Genomic DNA, 16,163 nt, shown 5'->3' with positions numbered 1-16,163 from the left:
TCCATCTTGTGGGGATTTGTGTTCCCCAATGTTCAGTTTTCTGTGCAGTGTAAACTTTTTTCATCTTTTTACTATGGTTTTTGAATCACATTTACATTGAACAACCTACACGAGATTTTGTTGAACATCTATCGGTATTTTTTATAGACTAAAAACAACTTAACCAGTTGAATTGAATATATGTCTATGCATTGGCTGTTATATTTATAATATTATTTTTAATTACCAATTCACTTAAGCTTTCGAGTTTAGAGTGATCAAACACAGTTGTTTTCTTTGGCATAGCAGACGACAAGATGATGTCACAAACTGTCTTGACTTTGGTTGGGGGGAGTTTTGAGCATCCTTGGAATGCCTCTTTCAGCCGTGACCACATGCTAATCTCTTGTCCATCCTACAAAAAAATAATGTATATCAGTCATGTAAAATAATTTGTTACATTTATTACAATGTTACTTTTCTATTTGAGTAGTGTTATGCTAATCATTTGCAGATAATCATATTCATCTATGTAAATAAATGCATAAATTATCTCTATATTGACAATTGTATACAAATATTTTTAACCCAAGAACAATAAATCTTATATTTTGAAAGAATTATATGATGTGACTGGTTATTAGAAAATCAATTTCCACTCACACAAAAAAACTATTTTCTCTTTTTTAGCCAATATGGAAAAACTGCTACTTTTAAGAGTTACATGCAATTAAAACTAGTAACAATACTGGAACATTCACCAAAATCATTTAGAAGCAATTCATTACTTTATTATGCAAACTTATATCTGATGAGAGTTGAATGACTGTGGTGTTCTGATTTAAACTTAATCAACACATAATGAAGGACATATGGATGTCAGCTAGAAGTCATTTTTGTGAAAATGTATTTTACACAGTTGAATTTGCTATAGTCTTCAGTCTCAAACTGAATTTCTCACAGTCCTCCAATTTTGTTTCAAGTATTTTTTTCAATTTTAAAAAACAAAAACATGAACACATTTATTGTAATATAAAATTTCAGATGCTGAATTAACCAATTATCTACATATAATGTACTTGCAAACAAGGTTTTCATGTTATCTTCTGAATGTACTTTTTAAACTGAATTACCTCAGATAACTCTTGTCCAGATAGCATTGTGTCAACATTTCAAGTGGTCACTACATTCATTATGTCCAACACATGTTTACAAAAATTCAAAATTTGAACTTGACTGAATTTAAACAAAAGTGCACTATTTAATCTTGAATCTATTTAGTGACTGATACAGAATGTTGATAGGTGATTTTTCGTTGATAACTGATTTTTCGTTGATAACTTATTTATTATATTACACAGTGACATGATACAATAACATGTAACTATCTGACCATACTACAATTTATTTACAAAACCATTTTGTAACAGAAGTGAAGGAGATATTGTATCTTTACCTGTAGATGTCATATCTTTTATCGTTTTTTATAAAGCATAAAGGTCTCACAGAAATTTACCCCTCGTCTCATGTTATTCAAAAGTGATTGGTCTGTTTAAACAAAACAAAATCAAAATATTTGTCTCATAAAATTGCTTTTTGACATACCTTTTTAATAAGACTTTTATATGAAGCACTGCATATAATCAGTAAAGACTTCATCAACATCAGTTTAAGATAACAATTGCTGGAGTTTGTCGGGACTTTACTAATGTCGAGGTCTAGTTCAGAGTCCTCAGATCCTTCAGGCAAATCACAATTGTTAAATGATAGTAACTGCTTAATAATCACTAACAAGGCATTCTCTGCTATCTTTAGACACGGAGAGTTTTGAAAGTGAAATACAAATCGTTTGCTGTAAAGGCAAATTCTGGCACATGTTTCCCACATGTCTACAAGCAGAGGCATATTTGTAGTCATTACATGGGCAAAATTCTGACAGCAAAATTGGACATCACAGCAGTCAAACATTTGAACAAAATCATTTATATCTACTGTTTCTTCACCCATACATGTATCCTTGGCTGTCTTACTGGCAAGACCACCAATAAATGCTTTAATGACTAGGCCATTTTTTGGCAAGACTTGTGAAAAGGTGCTTGTTTGAGAATATATAATATCACTATCAGTTAACTTTCCTTGATCTAAGATCACCAACGCTTCAAAAATCTTTAAAACAGGATTTCTCAAACTTTCATCTTCTAACAGTTGACATATTCTTCCTATGCCTTTGTTTTCTAAGAATTCATTCAACACAGATTCCACTTCAAGCAGGTTGGGTAAAGCTGACAAGCAATGAACTTTTACTTTTTTGGAAAATTCAACATTTTTGTTTTGTTCTTCCTCAGATGAACACGGTGAATTTGACCTTAATGTTCCTAAAAATGAGCTAAACGTAAATGTATAGACTCGAAAGAAAAGCTCCTCCTTCAAATCTTCAGTTCCATTTATAACAAGATTTAATAATTGTTTTGAAGTCAATTCAGCTAACTGCTGATTTTGGGAAAATAAGATGTCCTTGTACATGTTGCATACTGACCATTTTGAAAATTCAAAATCAGAGAATTTCTTCTCTATCTTCATTCCATGACTAGAAAATCCACTATCAACAGCAAGATGGGCATTCCCCGATTCATTATTTGCCTGAAAGCTTCCTCTATCAAAACAAACACTACAGGCAAAAGGTGGAGATTTAGACTCCACATAGACACTGCGGTTCAATTTTCTACCAGAAAAGTTATCAAGTATTATGGTATTCATCGTTTCTAAAGCAAAGTTTTGTACAGGAGGTGAAAATTTTGGCAAACATTTTAGCACCCCACTTACTACTACTTCTAAATTCATACAGCAGCATATACCAGACAAACTTAATGTCTTCAATATTTCTATTCTTGATAGCTTACATTCTAATTTAAACAAAATGTCCAGAAGAAAAGTGCACCATGATGCTATTAGGCACACACCTTCTGATTTTCCACCATTTTGTTTTTCAGCAGACGACATCTCTTGGAAAACAGTGTAAGAACTGCCTAGAATATTGTGATGGTGATTGAAATACACACTAAATTCACATCTTTGGTGTTTATTCTTCAGACACTTCATTGAATGTATATAGTTAACTTTTACTGATTTCAATGTATTCAAAAATGAATCAATAAGTCTGATTGGTTCTGAATGAGACCAATCAGAATGTGTATATGACTGAGTTCTCAAAAAGTCCAAATGACACAGGACAAAGTCAAGCAATATGAAACCATTTCCATCTATAAAATCTCTAACAAGTTTGACAGCATTGCTGATGAAAACAAGATTTAGTGGTAAACACTGGAATATTATGTCAAGCAAAACAGTGGTACTAAGAACAATTTCTGTAAGAAAACAAAGATCTAAATCAAAATTATTCTTACTCCCATTTTCTACTTCGGTATGATTTCCGGCTGATAATTCCTTCTTAATATTTTGCAAATTATAAATCTGTTGAGCAATGTCTAATAAATCTTGTAAGCACCTGTGACCAGCAATAATATTGACTCCATTCTGTTGAACAGCTATGGCCCCGCATAATGTTATAATAACACGTAAAAGTTTCCTCTGAAAGTGAATATTACTGGTTTTTGTCCATTCACTGGCTAAGATCTTTTCATTGTCAATATTTGACTTAGGATAAAAACTAGTTAAAACATGGGTAAGATGTGGCAACACTGATGGTGAAAGAACTTTAGAAGGTGATATTTGATTTAAATCTTGCAAACAAATTTCTAACAGTAAGTCTAGTATAAGTTGAGAGATCTCTGGTGGGCTCATTTCTTTTTTATCCACATCAATCCTAGAAAGAATCAATGCTATTTCCTCGTTTTCTTCCTCTGAAGCATTCTCTTCATCCTGAATAGTTTTGCCACCAAAGCTAACATAAGGATTATGCCTGAACATATGTCTAGATTTTCTAAACTTAGGGGGTGAAGCTGGAACGTTTAATGTATCCTCTTCAGAGTCGGTTGTTTCAAGCTCTTTCTCAGATATTACTCTTTGTTTCTTTGGTCTATAGTTTACTGGCTTCTTAATTGGTTTTCTATGCTTGGTTTTAGGAACAACTTTATCCCTTCTTTGGCAAGACTGCATCCATTTGTTGGATTTATGTAGGTTATAGAAGCATGAGCTGATAGATGGAAGAACATCTTCATCTGATACAAATTTCAAATCTATAAAATATAGTTATTCAATTATATCATAAATGCTGTATAATATTTTCAAATGTATGAAATGAGAACATTTCATATATATATATATAATTTGAACATGGCCAAATATTAAAATATTAGTTTTCCATATGAACATAAAAGTTTGCTGGTGCAGCTGTCATGGTGTTTTCTTAGAGAGACCATAGTTGCTAAACAGATAGGAAAGTAAAGATCTTGAAAGGTAATTCCTATAAGCTACAGATGTTGAAAAGTACTTATAAATTCTTTAAGCATGTTCTTTTAAAAGTAACATATTTTAGAACATCAAGAGAAACTAAACTTGTATACTTTTGCATATCTTTCACTTTACCTTGGGAGTGAGTTTTAAATTTCAGACACCATGGTAACAATGATACAATTAAGTTACTGAAATCTCTTCCAACTGTAAGCCCCTGTAATACAGAAAATGTCTTGTGTCATATTTTAATTACCAAATACACCTATATACAAATTGTGGATTATGAATTTTTCAACAATCAACATTAAAGGAGCAATAGCTGTCAAATTCATATTCACCGATTTGACTCAAATTCTCATATTTGATTTATAAAGTACTAAAACGTATATATTATAAAAAGTCTAAAATAAACAATATATAAGGCACAGACTAGATAATATGTATCCTTTTTCCATGTGTATCTTAGTCTTGACACTATCTTAAAAACTATTGAGTTGACCTCCTAAGACTACCAAGGTCATATAAGCAATATCAACATATATATATATATAATAGATAGTGACAAATATGTTCATAATCTGCTAGTAATCAATTCTCAAAACAATACCCAAAATTGACAACAACACTTCGAATGGTCTGCAATTTTATTTGCTATGGTCTACATGTTTCGCCTGCAAGGCAGGCTTCATCAGGACAATTTTTATACAGAAATTAATCCCTGAAGTACTCAAAGTGGTGCATTGAATTTGACGTCGTCATGGTGAGAGAAACAATGAAAAGTGAAAGTAGCAATACAGAGTTAGAAAACTCTGACATATGACAATAAATCACTGTGCAATTAAAAACTTCTTCATAAATGAAAACTTCAATCATTGTACAACATCATTGTGACATAGATAATATTTTGTAAAATAAAGAGAATATGATAAACTGCATGCAAGCATTTTTTCAATCCAAACAGACCTTTGGACATTAAAATAACAAAGTATAAAATGTGCAATCATGCATTATTTCCTTATTCATTGTTATTCATCCTATCATAAGTCATTGTCTGAGTGAAAACTTCCTTATCAACTGCATATGTTACAATGGACTGTTGAAGAATTAGTAAAAGTTTTCACTGATATATCTACATGTTTTCATTCATAAGAATAAATCTTTTTTTTTTCTTCCATTTTTTGTATTTCTAGACAACATGGGATGCTGACATCACATTCACTTTATATGAAATGATTTAAAAATTGAATTTACCTACAGAAAAATGTATTAGTCGACCAACAAATATACATTAACCATTATTTGACAAATACTTTACAGTTTAAATTTGATGTGACAAAATTTCGCCTGAATATTACATCTTCTGTGAGTCAAAATGCCTCAAACTATGTAAACCTCAAAACTCAAGAATGGTGATCATTCATTTCAAGACTGATCAATTTTTTAATGAATGGATGGATGGATGGATGGATGGCTATTATTTTTACCTCTAGTTGCAAATTAAATGCATGTTTAATGCCATAGCATGTTAGTGCCATATGAATATGAATCCTACTTTGTACAAGATTAATATGACTAGAAAGAATTTTAACATGCTAGTAAATTTACAAGGTAACAGTCTGCAAGAAGACGAGTCATCGTATTCAGACGGACTCATTGTACAGACTCAGAGCCAAACAGGCTTTGCTCTTACTCTAAAATGCTGTTTGTACTTGGCATAGAAGCAGCAAATACCAATTTAACAGTCATTGATTTGATCTGCCCAAAATTTTCTATCCCATGATCTCCTGCACATAAGGTCTACAGGAGACCATCAAGGCTGTTGTTTAATAGTTTATGTTTAGATATGTTCATTCATAAAGTTTCGTGATAATATTACATGTTTACTACTTCACATAAACTGCTACATGGCTTGCCTGTTTGTAATTTCAATTGTTTAAATTCAAATGGCAACACTTTATCATGCAAAGCTTTCAAAATGAATAGACCACAAGTTGGTGCCAAAAAGCATCAATGGGAATTATATGTTTATACAACTGCAAACCACATATCCCAGAAAGGGACAAATTAATATGCAAATCTGATTTCTAATAGTCATATGCAAATGTCATATATGCACATATATATTTAATGCGAGTACCAGTATATAACTATAATATTACTAAGTAACTTGTAAAACATACCTGAATACCATTTTTATATATGACATACAGTAACTGCCATCCTCGGTCTTTAACAAGATAAGATTCCAGTGCTGCTGGGTCACCATCATCGTCTGCTTTGTTAGTGATCCTGATAATGTCATTCATAAACTCATTACACAGCTGATTCACAATGGTCTTCATGTCACTAAAACAGAGATAAAAAAATTGAAAATCATTTGATATATCATTCTTATTTCTAATGAATAAAGTTTGAGCGCTAAGCGCAAATGTTTAAATTTGTTACTGCTAATCTAATACAGATACAAACTCATGGTAATTAGTGTAATATTTTTCAAAACCCACTAAAAAAAAACAAACAATAATAACCACTTTCACCCGAACAAAAATCATCCATGAGGCAGATTTTCTTTAAAAGTAAAATGTATCATTCTTAAGGAAATAATAAATCATACCTGATTAATATTTCCTTCTTCATCAACCTTAACATCAAACTCAACAATTATTAAACACATTGAATTTTGTTATCTGATGAATTTATTTTAAATTAATTCATAAAGGTAACCAATTCTAAATTTAGCAATATCAAAAGTGGGTTAAATAAATGTTTGCCCAATATCTGCATATTGGTATACCGGCCAGATAATAAATAAGGGCAAACAATTCAGAAGCAAGAGCAGATAATAATGCATCTACTTTTTAACACGGTTTTCCTGGCTGCAGTACTTTTGCGCAAATTGCTTTTTTTCAAGAGATATATACTTTGCGCCTAATTTGATTTTTCAAATGGTATCAATCAAGCAAGAATTTAGAATTTATTTGCACCAAATTACTTGTTTGAATGAATATTGATCAATTATCTTATATTTACCAGTATCTATTTATGTCATTAATAAATTATAGGTATTATATTACTAAGTAAAAGTTTCAAAGCCAATAGACAATGACTGAGGGGCAGGGTCAAATAATCTTCATGGAAATCAGATGTGTAAAAGCTAATAGAACTGCATATCAAATATCCTTGACTGTTCTCCTTAAACTGACCTAATTAAATGTACAAACTATTACATTCTTGATGCCATAGCCTACATGTATGCAGGAAACAGCATATCTAAGTCTCGCTTTAAAACTCTGTCAAGGCCAGTCAAATATCATCCTTTAATCAAGTGTGCATCCTTAAATCTTGTGTAGCCTCATTGTTTCATTAAAATAAGATTTTATAAAGAGTGCCTCCCAGGAAATTGAATATTAATCAAAATTAAGTTTCAAATGTTTGCATTTTTAATTGTCTTTTAAAATAACATCAAACAGTGGTAAGCACCTTTCCAAAGCTTATACTTTTACATGTAGCTGATCTTGTCTAAGTCATTCCACCACCTCTGTACCATCAGAGGATATATTTTCATCAGCAGAATTGTTAGCTACGTAACAAAGTTGAGAAATCGACTCATCCCAGAATAATTCAGTCCCTCCCCGTAATCGATCTCTCCTACGTTAGTAATCGTAGATCAGCAGAATATAACAACTGAGTTATTCAGGTTAAGAAAATTTTGACAAGATAGTATTTCTAAATTAGAACAAATTTGTTGCACCCTGCATCAACCTTCAGAGAATGGTCAAAAGCATCAATAAGTTTTAATCAACACCCCTTTGTTGATCAGTAAATGTGTTTCTGTACATGCCATTACCCCCAAACTCAATCCCAGCCATCCCTTTGTGATATGGAACCTTGTGGTACAATGTCAGAGAGATCCATACACATACACTCAAGTTATTGTCTGGAAACTACAAAGATGCTTGTTTTTAGTCCTTTTTTGGCCCTTAATTCCTTAACTGTTGGTCCCATAACCCCAAAAACCAATCCAAACCCTCCTTTAGTGGTATTGACCATTCTTGTAAAATTTCATAGATATCCATTAACTTAACTAAAGTTATTGTATGGAAAACAAATATGTCTTCAGACAATAAAGACGACAACGAAGACAAGGCCAATGACAAAATCATTGCATTATTCAAACCCAAAAAAAATTTGGGGTCATATGAAAACTTCTGTTTGAATATTATTGGAATAAGTCACGGCCATGCATGCATAGTGGATAAATATATACATGACTTAATTGGAGAATCTTAAGGGCTAAGTATGATTTTTACTCCTCAGTCCAAGCACAGAAACTTTTACGCAAAGCAACCTTTTTAGGATCTTTAAGGACACACAGTAAAATCACAAATACCCATACTTAAGCTTCTCTATGTTGCACTGCTACAGAAATATTTATTGTATATTGTACTATTATGAAAAATTAAAGGTTAAAAAGTATGTTTTGTTTAGCAACTAATTAAAATCATTAAAAAAATATGCTGTTATTTATCAAACTAGTTTATCTACTATGACAGTATTTGCCCTTCTAAATAATTAATCAAACCCTGACACACAAGTTAAATTTAATAATTTTTCATCCAGAAATAATCTGCATATTGACCTTAACATTATGTGTGTACTCTTAAGTTATATCTAAGTTTAAGGTTGGTTTCACATTTCAACCTTCTGTAACTCTGTGTCAGCATAATTTTACAGTTTGTTCTACAATTAAAGTTTACTGATAAAATCATTCACAATTAAAAGAAGAATGTGTCTCTCCACTAATAGTACCCCTTAAACTTAATATTTAATATTTAACAAGAGTGCACACGCTGAAATGTCTCGCCTTCTTTACTAATTATTGATATTATATTGATAGTCCTAAATATAATGCTTTACTACAACTATCACATAAACTTAAAAGGATCCAAGAAAATGAGGTCAAGGTCATATAAACCAAACAAGAAATACATGTTCACCTTACAATCATTCAATACACTAAATATAGTTAACCTATTGCTTATGGTTTCTAAGAAATAGATTTAACCAAGAAATCTAAACATTGACCAAAGAACCATGAAAATGAGGTCAAAGTCAGATGACACCTGCCAGTTGGACATGTACACCTTACAATCCTTCCATACACCTAATATACTAGACCTATTACACTATATTCAATGCAAATTTATTTCCCTATGTTGAAACTTATGAAAGTAAGGCCACATAAAAGAATATGTGTGGTTCCAGTTACCTAACCGACCCTAGTATATAACCTGACCCTAAAACTTTTTTTTCATTTCTGAAAAATAAATTTTCAAAAAATCAAGTTTTGAGGAATGTGAATATAGATAATTAAATTCACAGACTTTTTCATCTCAATTTCCATCAGAAATATCCACTATGGCTAAAATGCAACAAGTTCTTAACAGAATACAACAAAATAGTAGCGGAAATATGGACTTAACCACCAAAACTTAACCTTGTTCACTGGTCCATGAAATTAGGTTAAGGTCGGGGGAAAACTGTCTGACATGCATTAGGACCTTGCAAGTTACGCACATACCAAATATAGTTATCCTATTATTCATAATAACAGAGAAATTAAAGTCATAAGAAACCTCAAATCAAAAATATAATGCATATGTTTTTTTATAACTCAATGGATAGTTTTCATTATAAAACTATAAATGTACATATACGTTTTTTCTGACGAAAATTCTTTAATTTATTCATATTTAGAAGAAGTTTACATTATTTTAATTGCTTCCTTCCAGGAAGCAATTCCCCCCGACATATTTTCCATATGCAAAGTGACCTCAGTGTGACCCATCTCGTAAAAATCCGGTGATCACAATACGCATGTCCTTAAAAAAAACTATTATCTGAATTTACATGTTACACACATGCTCAATTTCCATGCTTTTTTGTTGATTTTTTGTCGATTGTTGACAAACAGGTGACACTCGTTAAACTTCGGCTTCAAAAGACGAAGTTTAATTACTTGCCATATTTTCACAACAACACTGACTGATTGAAAAAAAAATTGACGATTATACGAAATTTACACGAAAAAAAATGATAAATTTGTGCACAATAGACTAAGTTAATGATGTTTGAATGCATTGGTTCAAGAATTAGTAGAAAAATATTTTTCACCGGTCAATCGTTTCTTATGACTTTAACATTACAAAAAATATTAACTTTTTTTCTTTCCAAGTAGTCATGTGCACTGAACCATGAAAATGAGGTCAAGGGCAATGGACATGGGTCAGACGGAAACTTCTTAACATGAGGCATCTTTATACAAAGTAGAATCATCCAGGTCTTCCACCTTCTAAAATATAAAGCTTTTAAGAAGTTATCAAATGCCACCCCAGCCACAGCCCTCAGATCACTATCCCAATGTCAAGCTTTCTGTGACAAAAGTCCCAGGCTTGACAAAAATTAAGTCTCTAAACATTAGTTAGTGATACATCAATTAAATATATCTGAAATACAAATGAAAAATAAATTTAGCACCCCAGTTTTATAAAGAAAAGGATCTATCTTACATGTTATTGATCAAGTGGTAGTAATTGTTCATTCAAACCTTTAAAGAAAGATGAGTTGAACAAAGGAACCACACTAAAAACTATGCTCTTTACTGAAGAAACAATACTGATTGAGGGAGGTAACATATACTGGTACATGTAGTATATTATAATCGTTTGATACTTTGACTTGTGTCATTTTTAATTCTTTACATCTTTCCCTTCTTGTTCCTTATTCTAAAGTGATGAATCAATCAATGATGGGGAGAAACTTTACTAAATTTCAAAAGCAGTAGTACAATAATATTGTATGATTTGCATGGTATTATAAGCCTTTAAAAAAAAATTCCTCTGAATTATTATGAATGAAGTGACCATAAGCAGGTTGAGGTTTTCACATCAATCTGATTTTGAAAGTTTTGTCACACAAATCCTTTTTATTATCTCATTGATATAATATACTCATTTAATATATGACAACTCGTTTTCTTTATTTATAATAACAAAATAATTTTAAACATATTCTATAATTATTAATTTTTTTTTACAGTTTTCATAATTTTCTAAAATGAATAACAATCTATATATTGAATTGAAAGAACCTACCTGTTTCTTGTAGTTTTAAACTGCTCATAGATACCACTTTATATAGTGTACTTCACTTTTATAAACTTATATAATTAAACAGCTACTGACCGAAAGGTAAAGTTTACAGAGACAGTTATCAGATGTCAGTGTCAGATATCAACCAGATTATGGGTCAATATACCTATACATGTACCGTACTATTATAAACAGGAAATCAAAATCATTAAAAAAAAAATTAATAACGCTTTCCTTCCTTACTGTTTTGTGACCCTGAAAGTTGATGTACCATACTACATGTAATTGAAACAGTCCAAGGGGATTTTATAGATGTACAGGTATAACCAAAATATGTATTCATAATAAATATGCATTTTAAATGGCATTTAAAAATGTTTTATAAGATCTTAATAAACAAGGCCATTTAAGTACATGTCTATCTATCTACGTATAATTTGTTTACATTCCTTTTTTTACATCATTAACAAACATCATACGTAACCATCCTTTACGCAGAAAAAAACACATGAACTAGTGCATGTAATACTGGGTGTTATTTGGTTATTAATAATCATAAATAAATAGGGTTTTTTTCTTAATATACAAAATGTGTACCTTTAAAATAATTTTTATCACAAGTTTTTATATTGAGAGTTATTTCTTACAAGTGTAAAAAAATTAGGATATATATCAATGAGAAAGTAAAAACAAAACATTTGAAAACTAGAGGCTCTCAAGAGCCTGTGTCGCTCACCTTGGTCTATGTGAATATTAAACAATGGACACAGATAAATTCATGACAAATTGTGTTTTGGTGATGGTGATGTGTTTGTAGATCTTACTTTACTGAACATTCTTGTTGCTACAATTATCTCTATCTATAATGAACTTGGCCCAGTAATTACAGTGGAAAATATTTTCAAAAAATTTACAAAAATTTATGAATAATGCTAAAAAGGGCAATAACTTCTTAAGGGGTCAATTGACTATTTTGGTCATGAAAACTTATTTGTAAATCTTGTTTTGCTGAACATTATTGCTGTTTACAGTTTATCACTATCTATAAAAATATTCAAGATAATAACAAACAAGAATGTGTCCTCAGTACACGAATGCCCCACTCGCACTATCATTTTCCATGTTCAGTGGACCGTGAAATTGGGGTAAAAACTCTAATTTGGCATTAAAATTAGAAAGATCATATCATAGGGAACATATGTACAAAGTTTGAAGTCGATTGGACTTCAACTTCATCAAAAACTACCTTGACCAAAAACTTTAACCTGGAGCGGGACAGACAGACGGACGGACAAACGGACGCACAGACGAACAGACGCACAGACCAGAAAACATAATGCCCCTCTACTATTGTAAGTGGGGCATAAAAACGGCAAAATTTCCTTAAAATTACCAATTCAGGGGCAGCAACCCACCAACAGGTTGTCCGATTCATCTGAAAATTTCAGGACAGATAGATCTTGACCTTATAAACAATTAAACCCTATCAGATTTTCTCTAAATGCTTTGGTTTTTGAGTTATAAGCCAAAAACTGCATTTTACCCCTATGTTCTATTTTTAGCCATGGCAGCCATTTTGGTTAGATGGCCGGGTCACCGGACACATTTTTTTAAATTAGATACCCAAATGATGATTGTGGCCAAGTTTGGATTAATTTGGCCCAGCAGTTTTAGAGAAGATTTTTGTAAAAGATAACTAAAATTTACGAAAAAAAGGTTAAAAATTGACTATAAAGGGCAATAACTCCTAAAGGGGTCAACTGACCATTTCGTTCGTGCTGACTTATTTGTAAATCTTACTATGCTGAACATTATTGCAGTTTACAGTTTATCTCTATAATAATATTCAAGATAATAACCAACAAGAATGTGTCCTCAGTACACGAATGCCCCACTCGCACTATCATTTTCTATGTTCAGTGGACCGTGAAATTGGGGTAAAATCTCTAATTTGGCATTAAAATTAAAAAGATCATATCATAGGGAACATGTGTACCAAGTTTGACGTCGATTGGACTTCAACTTCATCAAAAACTACCTTGACCAAAAACTTTAACCTGAAGCGGGACAGACGGACGAACGAACGAACGGAGGGATTGACGAACGAACGGACGCACAGACCAGAAAACATAATGCCCTTCTACTATCGTAGGTGGGGCATAAAAACAGCAAAATTTTCTTAAAATTACCAATTCAGGGGCAGCAACCCAACAACGGGTTGTCTGATTCATCTGAAAATTTCAGGGCAGATAAATTTTGACCTGATAAACAATTAAACTGATGTCAGATTTGCTCTAAATGCTTTGGATTTTGAGTTATAAGCCAAAAACTGCATTTTACCCCTATGTTCTATTTTTAGCCATGGCGGCCATCTTGGTTGATTGGCAGGGTCATCGGACACATTTTTTAAAATATATACCCCAATGATGATTGTGGCCAAGTTTGGATTAATTTGGCCCAGCAGTTTTAGAGAAGATTTTTGTAAAAGATTACTAAAATTTACGAAAAAAGGTTAAAAATTGACTATAAAGGGCAATAACTCCTAAAGGGGTCAACTGACCATTTCGATCGTGCTGACTTATTTGTAAATCTTACTATGCTGAACATTATTGCAGTTTACAGTTTATCTCTATAATAATATTCAAGATAATAACCAACAAGAATGTGTCCTCAGTACACGAATGCCCCACTCGCACTATCATTTTCTATGTTCAGTGGACCGTGAAATTGGGGTAAAATCTCTAATTTGGCATTAAAATTAAAAAGATCATATCATAGGGAACATGTGTACCAAGTTTGACGTCGATTGGACTTCAACTTCATCAAAAACTACCTTGACCAAAAACTTTAACCTGAAGCGGGACAGACGGACGAATGAACAAACGGACGGACGGACGAACGAATGGACGCACAGACCAGAAAACATAATGCCCCTCTACTATCGTAGGTGGGGCATAAAAACAGCAAAATTTTCTTAAAATTACCAATTCAGGGGCAGCAACCCAACAACGGGTTGTCTGATTCATCTGAAAATTTCAGGGCAGATAAATTTTGACCTGATAAACAATTAAACTGATGTCAGATTTGCTCTAAATGCTTTGGATTTTGAGTTATAAGCCAAAAACTGCATTTTACCCCTATGTTCTATTTTTAGCCATGGCGGCCATCTTGGTTGATTGGCAGGGTCATCGGACACATTTTTTAAAATATATACCCCAATGATGATTGTGGCCAAGTTTGGTTTAATTTGGCCCAGTAGTTTCAGAGAAGAAGATTTTTGTAAAAGATTACTAAGATTTACGAAAAAATGGTTAAAATTTGACTATAAAGCGCAATGACTACTAAAGGGGTCAACTGACCATTTTGTTCATTTTGACGTATTTGTAAATCTTACTTTGCTGAACATTATTGCTGTTTACAGTTTATCTCTATCTATAATAATATTCAAGATAATAACCAAAAACAGCAAAATTTCCTTAAAAATACCAATTCAGGGGCAGCAACCCAACAACAGGTTGTCCGATTCATCTGAAAATTTCAGGAAAGATAGATCTTGACCTGATAAACAATTAAACCGATGTCAGATTTGCTCTAAATGCTTTGGTTTTTTAGTTATAAGCCAAAAACTGCATTTTACCCCTATGTTCTATTTTTAGCCATGGCGGCCATCTTGGTTGGTTTGCCGGGTCACGCCACACATTTTTTAAACAAGATACCCCAAAGATGATTGTGGCCAAGTTTGGATTAATTTGGCCCAGTAATTTCAGAGGAGAAGATTTGTGTAAAAGATTTCTAAGATTTACGAAAAATGGTTAAAATTTGACTATAAAGGCAATAACTCCTAAAGGGGTCAACTGACCATTTGTTCATGTTGACGTATTTGTAAATCTAACTTTGCTGAACATTATTGCTATTTACAGTTTATCTCTATCTATAATAATATTCACGATAATAACCAAAAACAGCAAAAATTCCCTAAAATTACCAATTCAGGGGCAGCAACCCAACAACGGGTTGTCGGATTCATCTGAAAATTTGAGGGCAGAAAGATTTTGACCTGATAAACAACTTGTCCATGTCAGATTTGCTCTAAATGCTTTGATTTTTGTGTTATAAGCCAAAAACTGCATTTTACCCCTATGTTCTATTTTTAGCCATGGCGGCCATCTTGGTTGGTAAGCTGGGTCACGCCACAGATTTTTTAAACTAGATACCCCAATGATGATTGTGGCCAAGTTTGGTTTAATTTGGCCCAGTAGTTTCAGAGGAGAAGATTTTTGTAAAAGTTAACGGCGATGGACGACGGACGCCAAGTGATGGGAAAAGCTCACTTGACCCTTCGGGCCAGGTGAGCTAAAAAAGATATGTAAAAGGTCACAGGACAGTCTATATAATTATGAGGCATACAGATCTCATCTCATATTTGAGGAGCCTCAGTGGCCTAGTGGTCTAAGCAGTTCTACTACTGTAGTCACTAGCCAGTCAACTGAGGTTGTGAGTAGCTGGTGTTTAATACCCTTTAAGATAAACTTAAATTTGGAACATAAATGTATTTGAAAGTAACAAAGGTGTTCTAAATTTTATTACCAAACAGGAAGTCTGTAAAAAGATTATGCTACT

The 16,163-nt window shown here is 32.3% G+C and overlaps 1 protein-coding gene across 1 annotated transcript in view; it reads right to left on the bottom strand.

Moving 5' to 3' along the window:
• The window catches only part of LOC139517256 (lysosomal-trafficking regulator-like), a 70,466-nt gene that overhangs the window by 43,516 nt on the left and 10,787 nt on the right, over nt 1–16,163 (bottom strand). The window contains exons 4-7 of the mRNA XM_071308096.1: nt 6,573–6,738; nt 4,525–4,606; nt 1,585–4,175; nt 227–394 (exon numbers count right to left, since the gene is read on the bottom strand). Of these exons, the coding sequence (XP_071164197.1) occupies nt 227–394; nt 1,585–4,175; nt 4,525–4,606; nt 6,573–6,738 (3,007 nt within the window). The remainder of the gene's footprint in view (nt 1–226; nt 395–1,584; nt 4,176–4,524; nt 4,607–6,572; nt 6,739–16,163) is intronic.

This window comes from Mytilus edulis, chromosome 3, assembly GCF_963676685.1.
Source record: "Mytilus edulis chromosome 3, xbMytEdul2.2, whole genome shotgun sequence".
Lineage (NCBI taxonomy): Eukaryota > Metazoa > Mollusca > Bivalvia > Mytilida > Mytilidae > Mytilus > Mytilus edulis.
This window is presented reverse-complemented; position numbering and strand designations above follow the sequence as displayed.